Raw genomic sequence first — 26,458 nt, 5'->3', positions numbered from 1 at the left:
ACGGTCATGTGACTGCGACGTCATCACAGGCCCTGTGCACCTGCGTGAGAAGGACCTGCTATGATGTCTATGTCCTCTCGATAGCGCAGACCAACTTTCTGTGTAATGACATGGCTCTCACTTATTTCACTGCAGAGCTGTGTGTGATTGCAAAGTACCATAGCAGAGCTCTGTTTGATTCCTAACATGCCTTCAGCTTTCATCTCACAGCAGTAAGTGTGGGGGGGAGGCAGTACAGCTAAGCTGACAGCACTGTGAGAGGTGTTTGTAATGAGATAAATTTCAGCCCTGCTATACAAAGCCCACCCTATACTGACTTCTCTGATATGAATGCTGAAAGGTGTTAGTAATCTCTGCTCTACTTCTGACACTTTGTAATCACACACAGCTGTATAAATGGTCTGTCATTACATTGAAAAGTCCCCTGGGACTCTTTCATCAGAGGGACCCTAGGTCTGAAACCAAGGAACCCGTTTGGTAAAAATATAAATATAAAAAAGCTGTGTTCAAACCGGTGGATAACAAATGAACATATAGGCAATTGTGCCAAATACATATTACAGGTCTTTGTCAAGTATGCAAATAGAGTACAGATAAGATTTAAACAGTGCCACTCATGTCGTCCTGCCAATCAGTGTGCAAGAAAACACCTCCTGTAATTTGCATAATGTTATGCACACGTGGAAGTAGACATGGTGGTGGAAAGATCTAGTTAAGAAAAAACTGCATAAACCCCACCTGTTTCCTGTACAGAATAAAGTATCCAGAAACGCAGACCCTAGTGGTTCCAACTTGACCTGAATAAACACTGAGGGTAAAACTAGAGAAGATAACTTGGACCTGACTCCCTGAAAGGCCATTGAGTGTATCACTTACCTCCTATGGAACCGAGGGAAACTGCAGCACCAGAAGGAAACCCCATCAGTATCATATATTGCTAGACTAGATACTCATCAGTAGAACTAGAACTGCAAGCAGGATAATCCAAAGACTATCACCAGCAGAGAAGACCATCATGGGCAAGGTTTAGATAGTAGCACCTGCAATGGGATAGGACAGGCTAAATAGCAAATGAAAAACACCTGCTGTCCAGAAGGAATGGACAAAGGCAAAAGGTAATCAGCGCCCGGACAGTGACAGAACTTGCTGTGGTTCAGCGGACAGAGACGCTGACAACAGAGCACAGGACCGCTGATCGAATCCCAAAGCATGACACATATGACATGATATGTAATAAAAATGTACATAAAAGCATACATCCTAAAGGGAATATGTCAGTAGATTCAATCCTCCTAAGGGAATGCAGGGCATAGGAAGCTGAATAAAATACCTTGACAACTGGGATCTGATGTATTTTTCCAGAAAACTTCATATTTTTCTTATATGTAAATGAGCTGTTCAGGACTATGGGATGGACATAGATCTGCTAGAGACTGCGCCGCCAGAGGTTAAAATAACTAAAAGGGGGAGTTACCAGTGTGATATGTAATGGCTGCTTTCTGATCTCCTGATTTCACTGCAAAGCTGTGTGTGATTATAACTGACTTATCTGCAGGTTTCTTTCAGAGCTTCAGCTTCCATCTCATAAGGCAGCCAGTGTTGCAATACAGGAAAGCTTTGAGAGCTGCAGCAAATGTGTAAGGAGACAAAGTTCAGTTCTATTGTACTGAGCAAGTTACGTGTCTCATACTGGTAAGACCCCTTTTATTAAAAATTATCTCAGGAGGCAGAATCTCATGCAGATCAGTGTGCTGCTCATAAGCATCAACAGCTCATTTAAATATAAGAAAAATATTGATATTTCTGGAAGAAGGCATCAGATCGCAGACATGTAGGGATCATGACGGGTCACCGATGGGTGGGATTTCCGGCACGCTTGGCGGAAGCACGTGCTAAATGCCACTGTCAGACATTGACAGTTGACTAGTTAACAGCCACGAGTGGATGGCGATTCCACCCGCGGCTGTTAGAGGCACATTTCAGCTGTTCAAAACAGCTGATATGTGCAGAAAATGATGTAGGCTCAACCGATGTCGGAAAGGGGTTAAACTTAAAAATATTAGGGTGTGAATTCTGTATTACAGGCCAATACTTACTTAAAATATGGCTAATGCATCTACTATACTGTTTATTCAACCCCACTTCCCAAACAATTGGGACGTTGTGTAAAATGTAAAGAAAACAAGAATGCAATGATCAATGTTGAACTAAGTCACATGGCTGTGCATAATAAGAACTTGTTAGAGAAGCAAAGTCTATCAGAAGCAAAGATGGTCAGTGGTTCTCCAATTTGTGGACAAATGGATCTAAAAACATCCCACCATCTATTTGTGGACAAATGGATCTAAAAACATCCCACCATCTACATTACATAATATCATAAAAATGACAAGGCCTACTGTCAGTATTGTATTTTCCTAATCTACGGGCCCATAGGCACCACTATATTAAAACAGGCATGATTTGGTCTTGCAAATCTCTGCATGGGCTCAAGAATACTTCCAAAAATCATTATGTGTGAACACAGTTGGCTGTACAATCTACAAATGCAAGTTAAGGCTCTGTCATGCAAAGAAGAAACCAAACAATCCAGAAATGCTGCCCTATTTTCTGAGACCAAACTCTTTAAAAATTAAACCTATTCTGTGGACAGATGAATAAAAATTTGAAATTCTTTATGGAAACCACAGACGTCAAGTCCTGTTGACTAAAGAGGAAAAGGAGCATCCAGTTTGTTTTCAGTACACCTGCATCTCTGAAGGAATTGGGAGGCATTATTGCCTGTTGCATGGACAGTATGGTTACAATGAGTTCTATAAAAAAAAATATTTTTATTCCAAGTCTCACCCCTGATAATTGTTACACATAATGATTTGTAATATCCTTTAAAAAATTGTTCCTTTTGCTTGTGTTTAAATGGTGGCTCAATGTCAGACCTTGAACACTTAGGGTACCGTCACACAGTACCATTTACATCGCTACGATGGCACGATCCGTGACGTCGCAGCGATCGTATGATTATCGCTCCAGCGTCGTAGACTGCGGTCACACTGTGCAATCACGGCGCTGGAGCGATGCCGAAGTCCCCGGGTAACCAGGGTAAACATCGGGTAACTAAGCGCAGGGCCGCTCTTAGTAACCCGATGTTTACCGTGGTTACCAGCGTAAAAGTAAAAAAAAAAAAACCGTACATACTCACTATCTGATGCCCGTCAGGTCCCTTGCCGTCTGCTTTCCTCTCTGACTGTCTGCCGGCCGGAAAGTGAGAGCAGATCACAGCGGTGACGTCGCCGCTGTGATCTGCTCTCACTGTACGGCCGGATTCAGTCAGAGCAGGAAGCAGACGGCAAGGGACCTGACGGGCATCAGATGGTGAGTATGTACGGTTTGTTTTTTTTTACTTTTACGCTGGTAACCACGGTAAACATCGGGTTACTAAGCGCGGCCCTGCGCTTAGTTACCTGATGTTTACCCTTGTTACCAGCGAACACATCGCTGGATCGCTGTCACACACAACGATCCAGCGATGTCAGCGGGTGATCAAGCGACGAAAGAAAGTTTGAAACGATGTGCTACGACGTACGATTCTCAGCAGGGTGCCTGATCGCAGTAGCGTGTCAGACACTGCGAGATCGTAACGATATCGCTACAACGTCACGAATCGTGCCGTCGTAGCGATAAAAATGCCACTGTGTGACGGTACCCTTAATAGACGCTAAAATAGGATTTGGGTAGTTTTAATATAGGCAGAAATTAGTGCCCCATTATTCCTTGAAACTCTCCAATGTACTTATTTCTAATTTGTAAAGAATATTTAATATTATTAATATTAGTTTATATTCCTTGTTTCAAAGTAAACTTGCCAGATTACAGACAACATTCAGTATTATTCAGTATTATTCACCATTTTAGGTAAGTATAATCGCTAAATCTTTACGCAGCAGCCTACACCACTCTTTTACTGTCTAATTACATTTTTAACTGAAATTCACTTACTTTAATTTATAATAGTAATTTAAAATGTTGATGAGCAACATTAGGGTGATTTGCAGCAACAAGAGATGAGTGAATTACTTGTGTATTCTGATACAGCCACTGTCCAGCCCGCAATGAAAGGGAATGGAGCTGTGGGCAAGCATACGCAGTAGCGCTCACTTGCACTCCATTCACTGTCCTGCCTTACATTCCGGACAATAAAGTTTGTTGAAAGGCTAAGTGCAGGGCAGCCAATGAACAAACTTTGCGGCTGTAGCCCATCCCTCAGTCATTGGCATAGGTTGTTAATGGGCGAAGGATAAGGTGCACAACTGAATACAAAGGTATGAAATGTGGTTTTAGGTTTGCTATTTAGGCCTCCCACAGGTTTTGTCATTGTTGTCAGAAAAAATACCGTTTTCAAATTGCAGTGATAGAGGAATGTGGTTTAATTGGAGGGACAGCATGCAGTATTACCAGTTCTAAACCCGTTATCGAATTGGCAGGTGTTAAGTTTTATTTTCTGCACTGTAAATAATTGAATCCAATATGTACCAGTGCTACCATCACAGCCAATGAAGTACTTTGGTTCTGGGAAAATGCGAGAATCCCAATAAGGCAACAATATTGCGTGAATCAGTATTCCATCACTTCAATGGAAGTGTCTCTCTAAACCGTGAACCAAAACACGATTTGTTTGCTGTTGCTCATGCTGATGCCATGAAATTTATAAAACTTCAGGAAGACAGAAACTTGTTGCTTGCTCAAAGAGTAAAAGGTCATTGGGGAAGCATGGGACCATTAGACAGACAGGAAACTGTCAGTAGACAGCATTGGCTGAACTTTGCAGTTGACAAAAAGACTTTTATACAGAGGTCACAGGTACGTTTCATTAACAGGGGCAGTGTTGAGATTAAGTCTCTATCCCCTTGTTCATTCACCTATAATTCCACCATTAACAAAACTGTCTGCATAAAAGACATAGCCGCAGATCACGGCATTTCCTTTCACCTTGTCCCTTGGTAATGTCTATAGACCTGTGCACTCCTCAGTGTGCCGTGACTGTTTCCAGTGCATGCGCAATACCTTACAGCTTCTCATTACACATCTCTCAGCTTAGCAATTGTTCTTAGCGCATGCGTAGTACTCGACAGCCTTCCACCATATCGGTATCATTGAGGCACATGCTCTTGTTAATGACAAAATACTTCTGGTCAAATAGTGACTGTAGCCAATGGTTCACATGACTCCTCACTGCTAAGCTTCACAGCTGATTTTGATTGCCACAATTATGCTGCTTATATACAGTATGTATACCTATACTTGCACAACAGAGCCTTACTACATGCCCCTGAAGAAACCACTTTGAGTGGCGACACGCGTTGGGCTTACACTTGTCTCACCAGACCCCTACACTCATGAGCCTCTGACCTATTCCTTTTGCATCCAGCCATTTCCTTTTCACTTGCAGCATTGCACCTTCAATGCTGCGGGTAAGTGTCACAGGTGTGTCAGATGCTACAGTCTGCTTCAGAGAGTCACCAGTGATATTCACATTTTCCCTTGTAAAGGCTTGGAGTGAAAGCAGTCAGCAAATTTCCTCTGTGGTGGTGTTGATTGACGTTTGGTGTTACCTCTCTGAGTCTGCTCATGCTAAGTTGCTTCCCCCTTATTTGTCTCCCTTCTTCTCTTTAGTGTACAGTGGGGACTGACCAATGCTTATCCCCCTTCCCTATTCAGGGTCTAGCTCTAGGTATATACAGGGTTTAGGTTTCTGCTCAGCTATTGGTGTGGAATCAATGTAGGGACGGTAGAGGAGGCAGGGTGCTATTAGATCTGCCTAGGCATCTCCACTCCCCCTTTCCCTATCGTTTTGGGCTTCCTTCCCCTTCCCACTTTGTGTGTGACATTACCACTGGCTTCCGACAACCAAAGTGATGAGGGCGAAGAGCATTTTAGTCCCAAGAAGTGTAAGTGGGTAAGATCTGTCAACATTGTGACTCTGGAAGTTGTTGCAGCTCTAGACAAAACTAATACCAGTGATAGACAAGTGATCTACCTGCTTCCTGCTGCTTCTCAGTCTCTTGGCCATGATCCAGACAGCCTCACATTGAATAAGGAATCTAACAGACAGGTCCATAGTCAGCATCGAGAGATTGCAGCAAATGCTATCAGAGCTTCCTTCAACAGAAGTGATCCACTGACTGTTCACTGGGACGGGAAAAGGTTTGCAAGCCAGACCTGCAATGAAACTGCTGAGCAACTGTCAGCACTAGTGTCAGGAGGAGGAACTGAGAAGTTGTGGTCTGTCCCAGATATACCTAACAGCACAAGAGCAGCACAAGCTAAGCCTGTATTCAAGGTTCTGCCAAATTGACAGCTCTTAGATAAAGTGAAGTTTATGCCATTCAACACGAAAAGTAGTAACACTGGTACAAAGCATGCATCCTCTTGCAACAGAAACTGCAAAAAGAACTACTGAGTTTGCCGTGTAGGAACTACTTTCATGAGATAATTATTGCAAGCGTGTTTGATAAATTGTGGCGTCACAGAGTCACAGCTGCGGACTCTGGCAACAGACACTATGAATTGCTGGCTAATGTGCAGGTATTGGGCGAGGAATAGCTTTGATATTAGAGCAACGTGATGAATGATTGGCCTTCTTTAATGGTGGGTGGTTTGGAGATATGAAACGGCGGCTGCCATTGGTAGTCTCACTACTATGTGAGGTGATGCTGATAGGTCTGTAGCTAATAGACAACGTTGTTTGTTTATTTAGAACTGGACACATGTGCTCACTAAATGGATCGTAGGGAGAGTTATTAACTACTATGTTTCTCAAGGACATCATGATGTGTTTTTAATTATGTATATGAGATGACTTTCACAATTTTTGTAATCTTTTATCACCGGTTATGTAACATGTAAATTCGTATGGGCGGACCTGAGTAGGGGTAGTTGTCTACTTCCTATTTAAGGCCATCAGTTTCACTGATATGTATGCTTGACAAAGACCCATAAGGGTTGAAACGTTGCATTATGGCACAATAAATCGTTTGTAACTTCACCTGGATTGGATGCTGTCCTTCATTCTGAACTCTTGACATGTGGAACCTCAGTGAGATTATGGTGGGTCTGGCTTTTTTTGATAGTGAGGTTCCAACCACAGAAAATGTTAAGATGGTACTGGCTCTGCAGAAGGAAGGCAATGATGTCTGCTCAACTTGCTTGCAGCTTGCCGAAGACCTTGTGTCTCACAAGAAGCTTCATCACTTCAGGTCGTCCAACACAAAAACATTGTTTGTTGCGCTGGAAATAAGCTAAGATTTTTTTCATCAAGATCCTTGTCTGTGGCACACTAATGCAAGCTACATTAATGTATCTTCAAAAGTCGCCAGATTGAAAATTGTGAATGATGCTGCCTATTCTTGCAACTGAAACCTCAAATAATTGTTCCAAAGCTGAAAAAGAGAAATCTGTGTCAAAACCAAGTGCAGAGGCCGAAAGTTCTGGTACCTCTGATAGTTTATTCAGCCAACGAAATGTGGGGTCCGCAGCTTCTGGCCTAAGAGACAGTAGTGACAATCAGACGAATTTCAAGGAAGATCTCTATGATGAAGTTGTCGACAAGCACTATTAATTTGGAAATATGGGATCAAACTTCAAGAAGAAATTGAACACTAAGATTTACATCAGCTCAGAATGTGGTAAAACCTGTCCTTGTCAGTCTGCATATGTCTGGCACCAGAGTATTCACACCGGGGAGAAGCCCTACACCTGCTCCGACTGTGGCAAGAGCTTTATTCAGGTATCTGATTACAACAACCATGTCCGGTCTCATACAGGAGAGAAACCCTACACCTGTGCAGAGTGCGGGAAGAGCTTCAGCTGGAGCACTTACTTGGTGACACACTCGAGAATCCACACAAAAGAGAAGCCGTACACCTGCAGTGTATGCAATAAAAGCTTCATCCAGCACTCCCATCTCTCACTGCATCTGCGCATCCACAGTAGAGAGAAGCCATACATCTGTATTGAATGTGGCAACAGCTTCAGCCGGAGTTCAACCCTCGTAAAACATAAGAAGTCCCACACGAGGAAAACGCTTCACTTCAGTAAGAAAAAAAAAGTGGAAAAGCATTGCCATGACCATCCTGAACCAAAAAAGGGTGTTTTGTTAAAAAAGTGAAACTACTGTAAAATTTACTTTTAAATTTATTTTGCTGCAAGATATTTATTACAAATAATTATTAGTTTTGTGTTGATTGAGCCACCAGTAAACAATGTTGCAATGTTACAAAATGTTGTGTCTCTTGATGGTACACCAAAGGGAATTATTCCTAGGAGTGAGACCTAAAAATTTGCACAAACATTTCTTGGATATCACCCTAAGGCCTCTTTCACACTTCAGTCTTTCGGCGTCAGTCAAAAACCGCCATTTTCGTAAAATGGCGGATCCGTTTTTTTTGTTGGGCGGATCCGCTATTTTTCCATTGACTTGCATTAGAGACGGATTGTGGCGGATGGTCGTCCGTTCCATCCGCCTTGCGACGGATCCGTCGATATTTGGCGGACGTTGTCTAGACATTGACGGACTTTGTAACGTTTTTTGTCGCCGGCAAAAAGGCGGAACGCGGCGGATCCGTCGCGTCCGCCTTTTTTTTGAATGGGTGCCTATGGGCGACGGATCCGTCGCGATCCGTTTTTTGGCGGATCCGTCGCCTCAATCCGCTTTTTTTGATTGAGCATGCTCCAAAAAGTTGCAACTTTGCCCAGACAACCCAAAAACTATATAAAGAGGACAGGTCATTCCCAAATGTACCAGCCAGCAAGAGAGACCCTTCCATGCCCGAGAGACCCAGCCAGACCCAGCCAGCAAGACCTCTGCCAGCAAGACTTTGCCAGCCAGGCACTGCCATCCAGCCACTGCCATCCAGCCAGAGAGGCCCTGCAAGCCAGAGACACTCTGCCAGCAAGACTTTGCCAGCCAGGCACTGCCATCCAGCCAGAGAGGCCCTGCAAGCCAGAGACACACTGCCAGCAAGACTTTGCCAGCCAGGCACTGCCATCCAGCCAGAGAGGCCCTGCAAGCCAGACCCTGCCTGAGACAGCCATGTGAGTACTGCCATCCAGCATGCATGCATGCGTGCGTGCATGCTTGTGTGCGTGCGTGCTTGTGTGCGTGCTTGCGTGCGTGCATGCTTGTGTGCGTGCGTGCTTGTGTGCGTGCATGCTTGTGTGCGTGCGTGCGTGCTTGTGTGCGTGCTTGCATGCTTGTGTGCGTGCGTGCTTGTGTGCGTGCTTGTGTGCGTGCATGCTTGTGTGCGTGCTTGTGTGCGTGCGCCTGCCTGCCCTGTTTATATGTTTTTCATACTATTTAAGCTGTTATTTTTTATAGCTGTGGTGTAAAATGAGTTTTGTGTGTGTGTATAAATGATGTGTGATGTGTTCTGCATTTTTGTTGTTATCCCAAATGTTATAGTATTTCAAATAAAGAGCAGTGTAGCTCCTACTGTACCATTAAAAAAAAAATTTTTTTTTTAAAAAATAGTAATAAAAATTACACAAAACTGTCAGTAGTCTCATTTCAAGATAAATGTAATATTGGGTAAACATGCAGTAAAGGTTATATATATAAATGTGTAATGCAAATCTTGTGTATAGAATATGTTATCCGGTTTTAGAAAATACAAACTGTAGGGTAATCATAATTACCAATTTTTGGAATTGGTATTTTAAGTTCGAATGAGGAACATTTTTGATAAGGTTTGATAGGTGGCTTTTACCAACATGCGCATTGCGCATATCAATTTCAGTTTTGGTGTTGCTTTAAAGGGTTCTTGGGGGGGTTTTTTGGTGGGGAAACAGGGCTAGAGGGTTTGGCAGCTTGTGCATCAAGCATATCTACCATATAAAGTATGACGGTTAGAAAAAAAATTTCATTTTGTGTGGGATGAAATGTAAAAGTTTTTAAAAAAGATGTAACTGTTAAATCCTACAGCTGCATCTATCCTTGTGTATAGTAGCTTAGAACTGTCTGTATACTTACAGATACTTGGGACCAAGAGGTACGCAAAGACCATAATGTCTTCTTCTGAGAGCCCCCCAGCACATCAGCAGCAAACTGAGGTATTGTATTTTTTTTTTTTTGTTCTGTAAAATTTTTTGGTGATACAACTATGGTCATTGTTTTTTAACCCTTTATGTGTTCTGTATTCACAGGAATATGAAGCAGAGGGGCTTACAGAAGGAGACGGACAGGGTGGAGAAAGACAAGGAGCGGGAGCGCATAGTGTAAGTTTTGAACAGACCGATCCTCACATACAATGCACTACACCCAACACAAACATTCATGACAGCACACACAATACATATGCCTCAATCTAAGAACATTATTAATTTTTTTTTTTTTAATTTTTTTTATTAGTCCTCACAATCCGGGGCTCGACATAGAGTTCCTCAAAGCACCTCCCATAGTCGTCGGAATGATAATCGCGGCGGTCGCCGAAGAGTAAGTTCCTTTTTGTTTTGTTGTGTAGTAAAATGTAAAATTCATGTGTTGTAATCTTTCCCTTTTTATTGTTATATTTTTCGTAGGCTTCACAGCGTGCTCCCGAACAAGATGATGAAGAGGAGGGCATCGATGTGAACACCCTCATCGAAGCAGTACAAAGTAGGGAGCCGCTGTGGAACATGTCGGACCGCCGCCATGCTGACCAGTTAATCACCCGACGGCTATGGGAGGAAGTGTGCAGTGCTGTTATGGATAACTGGGAGGAACTCGATGCTGGGGCCCAGGATCTAGCGCGTAAGTATTCACACTTCATAACCTTATTTTAGCATGATTTAATGTGGTGTATAGTAACCAATTTTTGCTATCTCTTTCCAGGTAACAGGATTATCGTGCGGTGGCGGTCAATCAGGGATCGCTTCAAGAGGGAGTTTAATAAGGAGATGCAGGCCCCGAGTGGATCTAGAGGACGCAGGAGCAGATACAAACATGCCAGAGCCCTGTCGTTCCTACGGTCGACGCTGCTGAGCAGAAGGTAAATATTCAACACCACATATTTTCAGTCAAACTGAAAAAATGTGTAACCTTCAATTTTTTTGCAGTAAGGGCAATTGTAATATAAAGATACTAATATTTTTTTTCTTCTTCTTTAACAGCACTTTCTGCAGCACTCGGGAGCCTGCATCAGAGTTGCAGCCCTCTGGAGCGATCCCTCGAGAGTCCGCCACCGGGGACCACGTCGACCCCTCTGTTTCTGCACCTACCCTTTTGTTTGATCCCTCAGCCTCATCCACCAGCGCTGGAGCAGCAGGGCGGACTTCGTCACTTGAAGCTGCAGGTGATGAGTTAGAGTTCCCTTTACCCCACCCCTCTGCCACTGCCGCAACTTCTAGACCAACTTTGTGGTCAGGACGGCAGCGCCAGAGAGGTCAGGAAAGGAGCTATGCGCCTGACTTTTTGCATCTGAATGCATCCTTTCACAGTGCCATCAAGCTTTTGAGTGAGCAAACGTCTGCTGGGTACAATATGCTTAACAAAAGCATACTTGAACTCAGCAGTCGTCTTGATAGGATGCAATCAGATGCAAACCAGTCACCAAGGCACTGTTTTTTTCAGGCGGTCCTCAGGCACATGGAAAATCTAACTCCTGACCTGCAGATGCATGTGATGCAAGGCTGCCACACTGCTCTAGCGCAGGCGATATCCCATGCCCCTCCACCTACCCTTCATGTGTCAACACCTTTCCCCTCTCAATCCACCGTCTATCCTCCCATCCGTCCTCCTCCTGTACGTCCTCCTCCCGTCCATTCTACTCCTTCGTCATTTGTTCCTTCCCCCCTTAGTCTTTCCCAGTTTTTAACGTCCCCCTTCCATTCTTCCCCTTTAACTTCTCCGTTATCAATCCCAGCAACACCTTCATACCTCACACACACCACATCTGCACCTCAAGTCTCTACACAACCTCATGTTTTCACCACCCATTCCACTTCTGTTCCTCCCCGTGATGTCCTGTCCCCCACTCTCGACGTGGTCCGCCCGCCTGTCAGCCCCTCCGCTACTATCTCCACCCAAAACTATGAGAATCTGTAAAAGTCAATAAATAAACAGTTGTTTGGTTTAAAAAATTTTTTATTGTCTTTCTTTTTTTTTTTCTTTTAATTTTTTAAGTCACCAAGGTTATGGCAATAGTAACATTAACAGTGTTTAAAGGGTACCGTTGCAAAACATACAATGCTGCATTAAAGTAAAAAGATTTTGTATGCAAACAAAAATTGGTATTTTTACAAGTATAAAAATAAATAAATTTTTTACACCATTTCATACTGCCAGTCAACTGATCCTGCAGGAGACATGAAGTAGTCTGCAAAACTGTCCCGCATTCTGCAGACTGCAACTGGACTGCGAAAAGTGGGGTTTTCGTAATCCCGTAAGGTGCTTTCTGAAACATTATCCTCCAGGGAAACTTGTTCTTTTGATAGAACAAAATTATGCAGGACAACGCACGCTTTGACCACATCATCGACAGTTTCAGTCTGCAGTTTAATGGCAGTTAGTAGCACTCTCCATTTGGCAGTTAGGATGCCAAAGGCACATTCCACTACTCTGCGTGCTCTGGTTAAACGGTAATTGAAAATTTTCTTCCTCTGGGTCAGTCCACTACTTCCAAAGGGTTTAAGCAAATGTGGGGAAAGCTGGAAGGCATCATCTCCAACACAAACAAATGGTAACGGTGGACCGGTGGTTCCAGGGAGAGGTCTAGGGGGCGGAAAATCAAATGTCTCTCCATATAAACGGCGCCCCATTGGTGAATTTTTAAAGATTTGTGAATCATTTGCACGTCCATACGCACCTATATCCACAGCGATGAACTTGCATTGTGCGTCAGCTATGGCCATCAACACAATAGAGAAATACTTCTTATAGTTATAAAACTGTGACCCAGAGCCTGAAGGTTTGACGATCCTTATGTGCTTTCCATCAACTGCTCCAACACAATTTGGAAACTGGCAAATCTGATGAAAAATTTGGGCGATCTCCAGCCACCTCTCCTGTGATGGCTCTGGGATGTATTCCACTTGTAGGCACTCCCACAATGCCCGGCAGGTATCTCTGATGATCCCCGAGATGGTGGATATCCCAAGTCGAAATTGAAAATGGAGGGATGAGAAGGACTCTCCAGTTGCAAGGAATCTGTTAACAAAAAGAAAAGACAATACTTTATAAAAAAAATACAAAAAAAACCAACACAGTTATAAGTCTGATGAATGAGAATCATTTAATAAAAAAATGACTTACCGAATAGTCACCATGAGACGCTCTGCTGGTGATATTGAGAATCGCATCTGGGTGTCTCGTCTCCGTATACAGTCTTCCACATAGCCCAATAAAAATGCAAAATTTTCAGCTCTCATCCTCACATAATTGAAGAACTTTTGAGGGTTTTCCCTTAGTTCCATGTAAAGCGTGGAATAAACACCACGGGTCATACGTTGTGCTGTGATGGGATGGATCCACAGCCTTCTCTTACGCCGCTGCCGTAGGATTCGCAGTCTTCGTTCCTCCCTCTCTCGAACGCTGACTGCCAACTGATTTGCCTCAAAAGTAAAATCTGCATAGATCTTTGCAATGTTCGCCAGGACTCCTTCCATTTCTGCCACTTTCTCTACAACCTTTCAAAGATGTGGTGTAAATACACGCTATATATAGTTTTCCAGAAGTTTCCAGTAGCCAATCACATTGAAATCCTCCCCTTTTAAAAAACGGATCCGTCAAAAAACGGTTGCAACGGATGTAAAAACGTTCGCAACGGTTCTAACGGATCCGTTTTTTTAACGGATTAGGGCAGCTGATCCGTTAAAAAAACGGATCCGTTAGAACCGTTTTTGCATGAAATTTGACGGATCCGTCGATCCGCCACGATGTCGGACCCAACTGACGCCACACAACTGAAGTGTGAAAGAAGCCTAATGGACAGCTTCCATCTTGAAAGTCACTATCAATGCTTAGCATTATATATTGGTTTTAGAACATCATCTGCTCCCATCCAGACATCTATTTCACAGAAGACCTTGCAAATTTCAACAAGACAATACCACATAAACCACATACTGCTTCCATCACCACAGCCTGGTTTTGCAAAAGAGTTGAGGTAATAAACTGACTGCCTGCAGTCCAGTCCTTTCTCTAATAGAAACAACCTGAGATCCTTAATCAACCTTCCATTATTTATTCAATCTTCTGTTGGATCTTATTCTTATGGTCACCATTAAGGGAAACCTACTCGACATTGTCTGATAATTGTTTCCGGATCTCAGCAGTTGGACCCAAGTGATAATCCATGTGATGTAACAATAAAAGGAGACATATGTGCACATCCCAAAATATAAAGGCCGGGTGCTACATTAGCTTTGCTGCAAAAACCAATGCTGAAAAAGTGAATACCAATACATTATTTAATGACACACATAAACTACATGAACATCCACAAAGGAAAAAAACATTTAAGACCACAGGAAATATGAATCGACAATCACATATACATGTGCATCTCTCAAAATAAGAATATCATGAAATACTAATTTTATTTTAGTTCTTCAATACAAAAAGTGAAACTCATATATTATAGAGAGTCATTACAAACAGAGTGATCTATTTCAAATATTTATTTCTGTTAATGTTGATGATTATGGCTTACAGCCAATGAAAACCCAAAAGTCATTATCTCAGTAAATTAGAATACTTTATAATACCAGCTTGAAAAATGATTTTAACCCCTTCATGACCGTGGGATTTTCCGTTTTTCCATATTCGTTTTTCACTCCCCTCCTTCCCAGAGCCATAACTTTTTTATTTTTCCGTCAATTTGGCCATGTGAGGGCTTATTTTTTGCGGGACAAGTTGTACTTTTGAACGACATCATTGGTTTTACCATGTCGTGTACTAGAAAACGGGAAAAAAATTCCAAGTGCGGTGAAATTGCAAAAAAAGTGCAATCCCACACTTGTTTTTTGCTTAGCTTTTTTGCTAGGTTCACTAAATGCTAAAACTGACCTGCCATTATGATTCTCCAGGTCATTACGAGTTCATAGACACCTAACATGACTAGGTTATTTTTTACCTAAGTGGTGAAAAAAAATTCCAAACTTTGCTAAAAAAAAAAAAAAAAAATTGCGCCATTTTCCGATACTCGTAGCGTCTCCATTTTTCATGATCTGGGGTCGGTTGAGGGTTTATTTTTTGCGTGCTGAGCTGGCGTTTTTAATGATACCATTTTGGTGCAGATACGTTCTTTTGATCGCCCGTTATTGCATTTTAATGCAATGTCACGGCGACCAAAAAAACGTAATTCTGGCGTTTCGGATTTTTTTCTCATTATGCCGTTTAGCGATCAGGTTAATGATTTTTTTTATTGATAGATCGGGCGATTCTGAACGTGGCGATACCAAATATGTGTAGGTTTGATTTTTTTTTATTGATTTATTTTGATTGGGGCGAAAGGGGGGTGATTTAAACTTTTATGTTTTTTTTATTTTTTTCACATTTTTTTTAACTTTTTTTTTTTACTTTTGCCATGCTTCAATAGCCTCCATGGGAGGCTAGAAGCAGGCACAACTCGATCACCTCTGCTACATAACAGCGATCATCAGATCACTGCTATGCAGCAGAAAATCAGGTGTGCTGTGAGCGCCGACCACAGGGTGGCGCTCACAGCTACCGGCGATCAGTAACCATAGAGATCTCAAGGACCTCTCTGGTTACAATACTGAAGCATCGCCGACCCCCGATCATGTGACGGGGGTCGGCGATGACGTCATTTCTGGCCGCCCGGCTGGATGCGGTAGTTAAATGCCGCTGTCTGCGTTTGACAGCGACATTTAACTAGTTAATAGCGGCGGGTGATTCGCGATTTCACCCGCCGCTATTGCGGGCACATGTCAGCTGTTCAAAACAGCTGACATGTCCCGGCTTTGATGCGGGCTCACCGCGGAGCCCTGCATCAAAGCAGGGGACCTGACGTCGGACGTACTATCCCGTCCGACGTCAGGAAGGGGTTAAAATCCGAAATGTTGGCCTACTGAAATGTATGTTCAGTAAATGCACTCAATACTTGGTCAGGGCTCCTTTACTGCATCAATGCTTCGTGCCATGGAGGTGATCAGCCTGTGGCACTGCTGAGGTGTTATGGAAACCCAGGTTGCTTTGATAGCAGCTTTCAGCTCATCTGCATTGTTGGGTCTGGTGTCTCTCATCTTCATCTTGACAATACCCTATAGATTCTCTATGGGGTTAAGATCAGGGGAGTTTGCTGGCCAGTCAAGCACAGTGAAACTTGTTTTTAAACCAGGTATAGATACTTTTGGCAGTGTGGACAGGTGCCAATCCTGCTGGAGAATTAAATTTCCATCTCCAAAAAGCTTGTTGGCAGAGGGAAGCATAAAGTGATCTAAAATTTCATGGTAGACGGATGCGCTGACTTTGGTCTTGATAAAACACAGTGGACCTACACCAGCAGATGACATGGCTCCACAATCACTTATTGTGGATATTTCACACTAGACCTCAAGCAGCTTGGATTGTGTGCCTCTCCACTCTTCCTTCAGACTCTGTTCTTGATTTCCAAATGAAATGCAAAATTTACTTTCATCTGAAAACAATGCCTTGGACCACTGAGCAATAGTCCAGTTCTTTTTCTCCTTGGCCCAGGTAAGATGCTTCTGGCATTGTCTATTGGTCATGAGTGGCTTGACACAAGGAATGTGACACTTGTAGCCCATGTCCTGGAAACATCTGTGTGTGTTGGCTATTGAAGCAATGACTCTAGCAGTAGTCCACTCCTTGTGAATATCCCCCAAATTTTTGAATGGCCTTTTCTTAACAATCCTTTCGAGGCTGCGGTTATCCCTGTTGCTTGTGCACCTTTTTCTACTACACTTTTTCCTTCCACTCAACTTTCCATTAATATGCTTGGATACAGCACTCTGTGAACAGTCAGTTTCTTTAGCAATGAACTTTTGTGGCTTTCCTTGTAGAGTGTCTCAATGACTGCCTTCTGGACATCTGAAAAGTTTTCCACAAGATTGTGGAGTCTACTGAAACAGACTAAAGGTACCGTCACATTAAGCAACGCTGCAGCGATATCGACAACGATGCCGATCGCTCCAGCGACCAACTATGCGAAGTCCCCTGGCAACCAGGGTAAACATCGGGTTACTAAGCGCAGGGCCGCGCTTAGTAACCCGATGTTTACCCTGGTTACCAACGTAAACGTAAAAAAAAAAACACTACATACTTACATTCCGGTGTCTGTCCCCCGGCGCTGTGCTTCTCTGCACTGTGTAAGCGCCAGCCGGAAAGCACAGCGGTGACGTCACCGCTGTGCTCTGCTTTCCGGCCGGCCGGCACTTACACAGTGCAGAGAAGCGGACGCCGGGGGACAGACACCGGAATGTAAGTATGTAGTGTTTGTTTTTTTTACGTTTACGCTGGTAACCAGGGTAAACATCGGGTTACTAAGCGTGGCCCTGCGCTTAGTAACCCGATGTTTACCCTGGTTACCAGTGAAGACATCGCTGGATCGGTGTCACACACGCCGATTCAGCGATGTCTACAGGAGATCCAGCGACTAAATAAAGTTCTGGCCTTTCTGCTCCGACCAACGATGGCACAGCAGGATCCTGATCGTTGCTGCCTGTCAAACTCAACGATATCGCTATCCAGGACGCTGCAACGTCACGGATTGCTAGCGATATCGTTTAGTGTGAAGGTACCTTAAGGGACCTTTTTAACTGCTTAGGAAGCTTTTGCAGGTGTTTTCTGTTAATTATTCTAATTTACTGAGATAATGACTTTAGAGTTTACATTGGCTGTAAGTCATAATCATCTACATTAACAGAAATAGACACTTGTAATAGATCTCTCTGTTTGTAATGACTCTATATAATATATGAGTTTCACTTTTTTGTATTGAAGAACTGAAATATATTACCTTTTTGATGATATTCTAATTTTGTGAGAAGAACCTGTAGATGGTGGAAACTGAAAAATTATCTCAAAAGCCCTTCACAATAAAGAGTAACCCACTGTAGAATGTCCAAAGCCGTATGGTGAAAAATACAAGGATGAAGCCTAAGCAGCAAAATAAATTGTGCCTATTGAATTTAAAGGGTCTAAATAATGCACAGATGATATAGCTCCTCCAGAAGTAGAGTTGTTCTTTTTAGAGCTGCTCTATACTATCTACTACTTCATCCAAATGCCCAACTTGGACATACAGTATTGATAGGTGTTGTCTAAGCCAGACAAACATATTAGGGCCTGCACCAGGAAGAAAAATGCAATTCTGACAAGATACTTCAGAAGTATACTAATGTGTAATAATGAATGTTTAATTTATCCTGTTCTTTGGTTCTGCGGTTGCAGACAAATGCACAGTTCTTACATTATGAGACTTTTATGTTAAATGTATTTATAATGAGGCATAATACTGTTGGTCCGTAAAGGGCAAGTACATCTTAAGCATTTATATATACCCGGCAACTTGTCAAAAAATGTTCTAAGTAAAAAATGTCTTTGTGATTTTAGCTTACAGGACAGACATTTCCAAAACTGAAAATTAGTTGAATGAATGCATTACAAAAAAGAGATAATTTCTAATGTTATGTTTTATTTTGAGGACAGCTCATATCCCTTGTGTTATGAACTAATTAAAATTATGGCTACTTAATTTGAGAATGTCATGTACTGTACACAATATAATTGAATTAACTGAAGAAGCGGCTGCCACTAGTGTATTTTCCAAGTAATAAAAAGAAGCCATAAACTTAACAGACATTTTTTAGATATGGAATTATAGCAACAAGTGAATCTTTAATAGGATTAATGAACAATATAAAAATCAAATTACATCAGGCCTGTTGTAAAGCATCATGCTATATTTATGCACTAATTAAAAGATAAAGGAAATTATTTTGAGCAGTGCAGCTCTAATGCATAAATATATGTAACAATTCATATTAGTAGTGAGAGCATGGAAGATCAGCAATTGATTGCATTATTCTAAAAATCAACCAAAGTGTAAAACTGATGTTTTTTAAGGTATTTGAATATTAAATATTTTTATTCCTGGTGAATATCTTTTCCTAGATGTGTAAGTAGAATTTATAGGGTTACATTGTATAGTGAGCATTTTCTGATTCATGTTTTTGAATGTTAACATGATTGTGGTGTTATAAAAGGAACATAAGTTACATAACCACAAGAGCCTCATGTCATACTTCTCAACCATCCCATATTTAGCTTTACTTAAATTAATTTTCAATCAGATTTTATTTTAATTAGAGTTAACATCAAAAACAATAAAACACATTTTTAATACAAACATGGAATGACAAAGAATAGAGAAGCAAAAAGTAATGTAAAAGAGCGAATAGGCAGGGTGCGCATTGTAAGTGGACAAGATACAATTGCTGCAGCAGCAAAAATCAAGTGGGATTAGGATGTCTTATGTCTATATTCAAATGGACCTCTCCTAACTATTGAGAGTTATAAACAGATATTTAAGATACAATAATTATATCTATATGAGGTAAGAAGAATGAAGAGAAAAAGATAGTCAAAGAAAAGAAGAAAAGAAGGGGGTAGGGTGGCAGGGTGAAGGAAAAGCTAGAAATCCATGAATAATAGAGAACCTCCAACAGCAAAATCAGCTCTTAAAATTAATTAGAAGCTCAACACCTGAGGATAGCTCGAAATATCTCAGAGTCTCTAAAGTCCAGCCAAGAGGCCAAGGTGCGAATGAATGCATTCTCTCTGTTTCAGCCATAAGCTCCTTCAGACTCATTATTCCATTCTACTCGAAAGTAAATAAATAGTTGGGACAGTCGACAATCTCCAATGACATGGAATAACAGCTTAAGCAGCAGCCAAAAAGAAACGTAACACTGATTTTATATATATATATACATATATATATATATATGTATATATATATATACTAGATTGTGGCCCGATTCTAACGCATCGGGTATTCTAGAATATGCATGTCCCCGTAGTATATGGACAATGATGATTCCAGAATTCGCGGCAGACTGTGTCCGTCGCTGATTGGTCGAGGCAACCTTTATGACATCATCGTCGCCATGGCAACCATTATGACATCTACGTCGATACTGTGCCCGTCGCTGATTGGTCGAGGCCTGGTGGCCTCGACCAATCAGAGACGTGGGATTTCTACTTCGATACTGTGCCCGTCGCTGATTGGTCGAGGCGAATTCGTGGCAGTCTGTGCCCGTCGCTGATTGGTCGAGGCAACCTTTATGACATCATCACCGCCATGATGTGCCCGTCGCTGATTGGTCGAGGCCTGGCGGCCTCGACCAATCAGAGACGTGGGATTTCCAGGACAGACAGACAGAAAAACCCTTAGACAATTATATATATAGATATATATATTGTGAGACAGTGACCCCTGTTACAGCTAGGGGGCGCTGTTTGTTCTCCCAAGGATGCGCACACAGGCGAGGTGAGGCCATTACAGTCGCAGGTGTGGCTGTGATTACAATTGTTAAAAACCTTGTAGTATAGAGAGGTTTTAGATTTGAGTCTGAGGTGTCTCAAGTGTGTCAGGGCTAGAGTGTAGCCTGACAACCCACAGCATACACAGTGGTGCTGCTGTCCATGATGACTGGTCACGGATACCTGGCGGCCTCGACCAATCAGAGACGCGGGATTTCCAGGACAGACAGACAATTAAACCCTTAGACAATTAGATTGTGGCCCGATTCTAATGCATCGGGTATTCTAGAATATGCATGTCCCCGTAGTATATGGACAATGATGATTCCAGAATTCGCGGCAGACTGTGCCTGTCGCTGATTGGTTGAGGCAACTTTTATGACATCATCGTCACCATGGCAACCATTATGACATCTACGTCGATACTGTGCTCGTCGCTGATTGGTCGAGGCCTGGCAGCCTCGACCAATCAGAGACGCGGGATTTCCATTATGACATCCACGTCGATACTGTGCCCGTCGCTGATTGGTCGAGGCCTGGCGGATTTTAGAATAATACATTGAATACACAGGATTCAGCCAGCCACGACCAATTAGCGAAGCGTGGTTCAAATCGCGCACCAATTCGCGGCCAGACTGCGCCTGTCGCTGATTGTTCGCAACCGGCCACGTAGTATATAGCACAGCCACGTAGTATATAACATCCCACATAGTAAATAGCACAGCCACGTAGTATATTGCACAGCCACGTAGTATATAGCACAGCCACGTAGTATATAGCACAGCCCATGGAGTATATAGCACAGCCACGTAGTATATAGCACAGCCCATGGAGTATATAGCACAGCCACGTAGTGTATAGCACAGCCCACGGAGTGTATAACAGCCCACATAGCATATAACACAGCCACGTAGTATATAACAGCCCACACACGCAGTATATAACACAGGCCACGTAGTGTATAACACAGGCCACGTAGTGTATAACACAGCCCACGGAGTGTATTGCACAGCCCACGGAGTATATTGCACAGCCCACGCAGTATATCGCACAGCCCACGCAGTATATAGCACAGGCCATGTAGTGTATAACACAGGCCACGTAGTGTAGTGTATAACACAGCCCACGTAGTGTATAACACAGGCAACATAGTGTATAACACAGGACATGTAGTGTATAACACAGCCCACGTAGTGTATAACACAGCCCATGTAGTGTATAACACAGCCCATGTAGTGTATAACACAGCCCACGTAGTGTATAACACAGCCATGTAGTATATTGCACAGCCAACGTAGTATATTGCACAGCCCACGTAGTATATTGCACAGCCCATGTAGTATATTGCACAGCCCACGTAGTACCTTGCCCAGTCCACGTAGTATATTGCACAGCCCACGTAGTATATAGCAATGTGGGCATCATATCCCTGTTAAAAAAAAAGAATTAAAATAAAAAATAGTGATATACTCACCTTCCGTTGGCCCCGGATCCAGGCGAAGCGGTTACCGAAGTTCCTTGCGCGCTCCGGTCTCAAGAGTGCATTGCGGTCTCGCGGGATGACTTAGCGGTCTCGCGAGACCGCTACGTCATCATCTCGCGAGATCGCAATGCATGGAGTGGTCACCGGAGCATCACGAGGAGCGGGGAATGCCTGTTCTGGATCCGAGGGGCCGACGGACGGTGAGTATATAACGATTTTTAATTTTTTAAATTATTTTTAACATTAGATCTTTTTACTATTGATGCTGCATAGGCAGCATCAATAGTAAAAAGTTGGTCACACCGGGTTAATAGCAACGGTAACGGAGTGCGTTACACCGAGGCATAACTCGGTCCGTTACCGCTGCCATTAACCCTGTGTGAGTGCTGACTGGGGGGGGAGTATGGAGCGGGCACTGACTGTGGGGAGGAAGGAGCGGCCCTTTTGCCGCCAGACTGTGCCCATTGCTGATTGGTCGAGGCAACCTTTATGACATCATCGTCACCATGGCAACCATTATGACATCTACGTCGATACTGTGCCCGTCGCTGATTGGTCGAGGCGAATTCACGGCAGACTGTGTCCGTCGCTGATTGGTCGAGGCAACCTTTATGACATCATCGCCGCCATGCTGTGCCCGTCGCTGATTGGTCGAGGCCTGGCGACCTCGACCAATCAGAGACGTGGGATTTCCAGGACAGACAGACAGAAAAACCCTTAGACAATTATATATATAGATATATATATTGTGAGACAGTGACCCCTGTTACAGCTAGGGGGCGCTGTTTGTTCTCCCAAGGATGCGCACACAGGCGAGGTGAGGCCATGAGGGGCCGTTACAGTCGCAGGTGTGGCTGTGATTACAATTGTTAAAAACCCTGTAGTATAGAGAGGTTTTAGATTTGAGTCTGAGGTGTCTCAAGTGTGTCAGGGCTAGAGTGTAGCCTGACAACCCACAGCATACACAGTGGTGCTGCTGTCCATGATGACTGGTCAAGGATGTGGACAGGTCTTGTGCCCGGAGGTGAACCGGAGGTAGACTGTCCTGTGCCCGAAGGAAGGACCAGCAGGTGTCTAAGCTGCAGACAGCAGAATGTCAAGGTCTGTGTATGGCTGGCTGTGAGTAGAGACTGTGATACACCGGTGCAGGACACCCATGGAACTAGTCCGAGGAGGACTAGCATGTGCAGTGACTGCAATATAAAGGATGCTGTAATGAACTGGTGTGAACTGAACACTGAAGTTATGTGCATTTACGTTATATGCTTGGAACCTTTTCTGTGTGAAGATAACGCATTAAAGAGACTTTTGTGTTTGAACTTTGTGGGTCACTGCCTCTTCACTGCTACTGGTGCCTCACAATATGTATTTTTGATAGAACCAGAAATAATGGAAAGAATGTTCTTTTGAGGTATTTGGAATAGCAATTCCACTAACTTGTAGATAGATCTGAAGTATGTTGGCCCAGAATATCTTGATCGGTTTACAAGCCCACCAAATGAGTAACATGATGCCTATAACAGACAAGCATCTCCAGTAAACGTCAGGGACTTTCACAAAACATCAATACTAGCAGGAAGGAATGTTATAATTTCTTTCTTGAACTCTACAAGCAATAATCATTAAGTGTGTAATGGTACAGGCCATTTTTTTGTCATCAGGACTAAGGATTTCTTCTAAATCTGCGGCCCACTTATCCAAGAAAGGTGGGTAACCTGAGCTAGTATGAGAAGAAAGAATTTTGGTTATAGCAGAAATGCATTTAGAGGGAGGGTGTGAAGTTGTCAGAATCCTCCCCAAATATGTATTTTCTATTAGAAGAGAGCTTGAGAATACCGTGTTTCCCCGATAGTAAGACAGCGTCCTACATTCTTTTACCACTCAAAAGTCCCACTATGTCTTACTTTCGGGGTATGTCTTATATTGGAAAATTGCGCCGTATATTGCGATTGTGCCGTAAGTAGTGTTGAGCGATACCTTCCGATACTCAAAGGTATCGGTATCGGATGGTATCGGCCGATATCCAAAAAGTATCGGATATCGCCGATACCGATACCCGATACCAATGCAAGTCAATGTGACACAAGTATCGGAAGCTATCCTGGATGGTTCCCAGGGTCTGAAGGAGAGGAAACTCTCCTTCAGACCCTGGGATCCATATTCATGTAAAAAATAAAGAATTAAAATAAAAAATATGGATATACTCACCCATCCGGCGGCCCCTGGACCTCCCTCTTGTTGCCTTTCCACAGCACAGGTTATGAGGAAGCTGCAGATTCTAGTGGGGAGCCGGAAGGACCTGTGATGATGTCAAGAAGAGGGAGGGCTCTGAGCTGCTCTGAGCTGCCATGTGACGCTCCAGCCCGCCCACTTTTTACATCATCACAGGTCCTGTGTGTGCACAACACTCGGCGTCCAAGCATGACAGGCAGGTATGCAGCGATCTCCTGGCCCCTGCTGCTGCCTCCTCCTCCCACAGACAGGAATCAGCAGCTGAGGAAGCCCTGTGTGTCCCTGCTTAAGTGCAGCATTCATTTGCTGCTCCCGGCTCACCGCTCAGCTGATCGATGGGCGGGGAGCCACTAATGAATATTCACTGCACTTAATCATCGGGACCACGTGGTTTCCCAGCTCTGATTCCGGGCAGCGGGGTAATGCAGCAAAAGGTACCGGTACTATGGCTTATATTTTTCAAACGTACAGTTTACTATGTCTTACTTTCGGGGGTGCGTCTTACATTAGCCGACCCCGCTAAAACCCCCACTACGTCTTACTATCGGGGGTGTCTTACTATCAGGGAAACACGGTAAAAGTGATTTAATAAAGGAGCTCAACTGATAATATGAAAGCCAAGATACAGCTTTCTCTAAAGTAGATTCCCTGAATTCTGTCAAAGAGGGGGTGGCCCTCTCAAAATATGGCAAAAACTCTTAAGATGACATGAGTTCCAGACTAGGTAGGTTGAAGCTCTCATGACTGGAAGGAAATTTGAGTTGTCGAAGATGGGTGTCAGTGGGACTGGCCTGTGTGAGATGGGCCATCTTTTGAGTAATCTATCCCAGACCTGCAAAAGAGAAGAAACCAGAAAGGATTGACTTGTAGGGCATGGTCTGCATTCAGGAGAGAACCAAGGGTGAGACCAAATGGAATGTGGGCAAAGCCTTTCTAATGAGATCTATAATTTAGTATTGTCATGACGGAGACAATGGATGAGTATAGGAAGCATGGTGGCCCAACAATAAAGCTATAAATCAGGCAAGCTTGCCCCTTCCCTATATTTTGGATTTATGAAAATGAATTTGGAAATACAGGGTGTATTACACCACCCACCCCAAAAAAAACAAATAAATGCTGAAGATGCCTGTTTGAAATATGAAGCAGGTAGAGCAATTGGGACAGTCTTAGATAGGTATAAGAGCCCTGGAAAAATGTCCATCTTCAGCACATGAATTAGTCCAAACCAGGATTTTTTATTAAAAGATTCCAAATCCCTGACTATTCTAGCCTGTAAAACAGAGAAATAAAGCTGAAACATGGAATTTAAATGTGATGGGGTGTGGATACCCAGATATTTATTGACTGGAGTTGCCATTTATAAGGAAAAGATGATTGCAGCCTGTTCCCTTCTCTAGCTGGTATTAAAACCTTCAAAACCTCAGATTTAAGATTGTTGACTTTAAAGTTCCTTTATGCAGGGAGATCCCTACATTCAGGCCCCTGATATCTGGATAGGACTTCAAGTTCAGAGCCAAATGTTCCATGGTCAGGATGTAAAGTAGAGGAGATAGAGGGTCCCATTTCTAACTTGAAAAGATTCAGAAAGGAGATACCATTGACCCTTACAGATGACAGAGTAAAGAGAAAGAATCTCAACAGAGATAAACCCCCAAAGCACACCTGTCGGATGGATACCTCTAGGAGACCCCAATGCACCCTGTCAAACACCCTTTCGGCATCAACTGACAGGAAAGCAAAGACGGATCCCAGAAAACCTTGAGAAGGACATTAAAGTTAGTGTTATTTGCTTCCAACCCCCTCACAAAACGGACCTGATCATGATTTATAAGACAAGAAAAGACTGGTTGCAACCTATTTTAGAATAAAGATTCAAATCGCATTTGCTCAAGGAATTAGGATGATAACTGACACATAATGATGCGTCCTTCCTTGGTTTTGGTAAGACCTTGATATTAGCCTCTGCTTACGCAATGAAGTATCATGGGAGACAACATTAAAGACCTTTGTAAGGCATGAGTCTGTGTTTTAAGAGATTTATAAAATCTAGGAGTAAAGCCATCCAGGTCTAGACTTTTTGTCAGGAGAGGCCTTTTTAATAAATAAATAAATCTTTATTTTTATATAGCACTAACATATTCCGCAGCGCTTTACAGTGTGCACACATTATCATCGCTGTCCCCGATGGGGCTCACAATCTTAATTCCCTATCAATATGTCTTTGGAATGTGGGAGGAAAC

The 26,458-nt window shown here is 43.0% G+C and overlaps 1 protein-coding gene across 1 annotated transcript; it reads left to right on the top strand.

Annotated features, from left to right (window-relative positions):
- The first annotated feature begins 10,474 nt into the window (after nt 1-10,474).
- Nucleotides 10,475-12,240, top strand: LOC143816625 (uncharacterized). The gene is made up of 3 exons (XM_077297243.1): nt 10,475-10,783; nt 10,865-11,021; nt 11,143-12,240. The coding sequence occupies exons 1-3, from the start codon at nt 10,669-10,671 to the stop codon at nt 12,074-12,076; spliced, it is 1,206 nt and encodes a 401-aa protein (XP_077153358.1). The 5' UTR covers nt 10,475-10,668; the 3' UTR covers nt 12,077-12,240.
- The last annotated feature ends 14,218 nt before the right edge of the window (nt 12,241-26,458 follow it).

The sequence above is a fragment of the Ranitomeya variabilis genome, chromosome 3 (genome assembly GCF_051348905.1).
Source record: "Ranitomeya variabilis isolate aRanVar5 chromosome 3, aRanVar5.hap1, whole genome shotgun sequence".
NCBI classification, from domain to species: domain Eukaryota; kingdom Metazoa; phylum Chordata; class Amphibia; order Anura; family Dendrobatidae; genus Ranitomeya; species Ranitomeya variabilis.
The sequence above is the reverse complement of the archived record's forward strand: the minus strand, read 5'-3'. Positions and strand labels throughout refer to the sequence as shown.

What these genes read in the sequence shown, in the direction of transcription:
- LOC143816625 (XM_077297243.1), top strand. Translation starts at nt 10,669, where the DNA reads ATGTCGGACCGCCGCCATGCTGACCAGTTAATCACCCGACGGCTATGG. An exon ending in TGGGGCCCAGGATCTAGCGC is followed by an intron (nt 10,784 to 10,864) that starts GTAAGTATTCAC and finishes ATCTCTTTCCAG; the next exon opens with GTAACAGGATTATCGTGCGG. An exon ending in TCGACGCTGCTGAGCAGAAG is followed by an intron (nt 11,022 to 11,142) that starts GTAAATATTCAA and finishes CTTCTTTAACAG; the next exon opens with CACTTTCTGCAGCACTCGGG.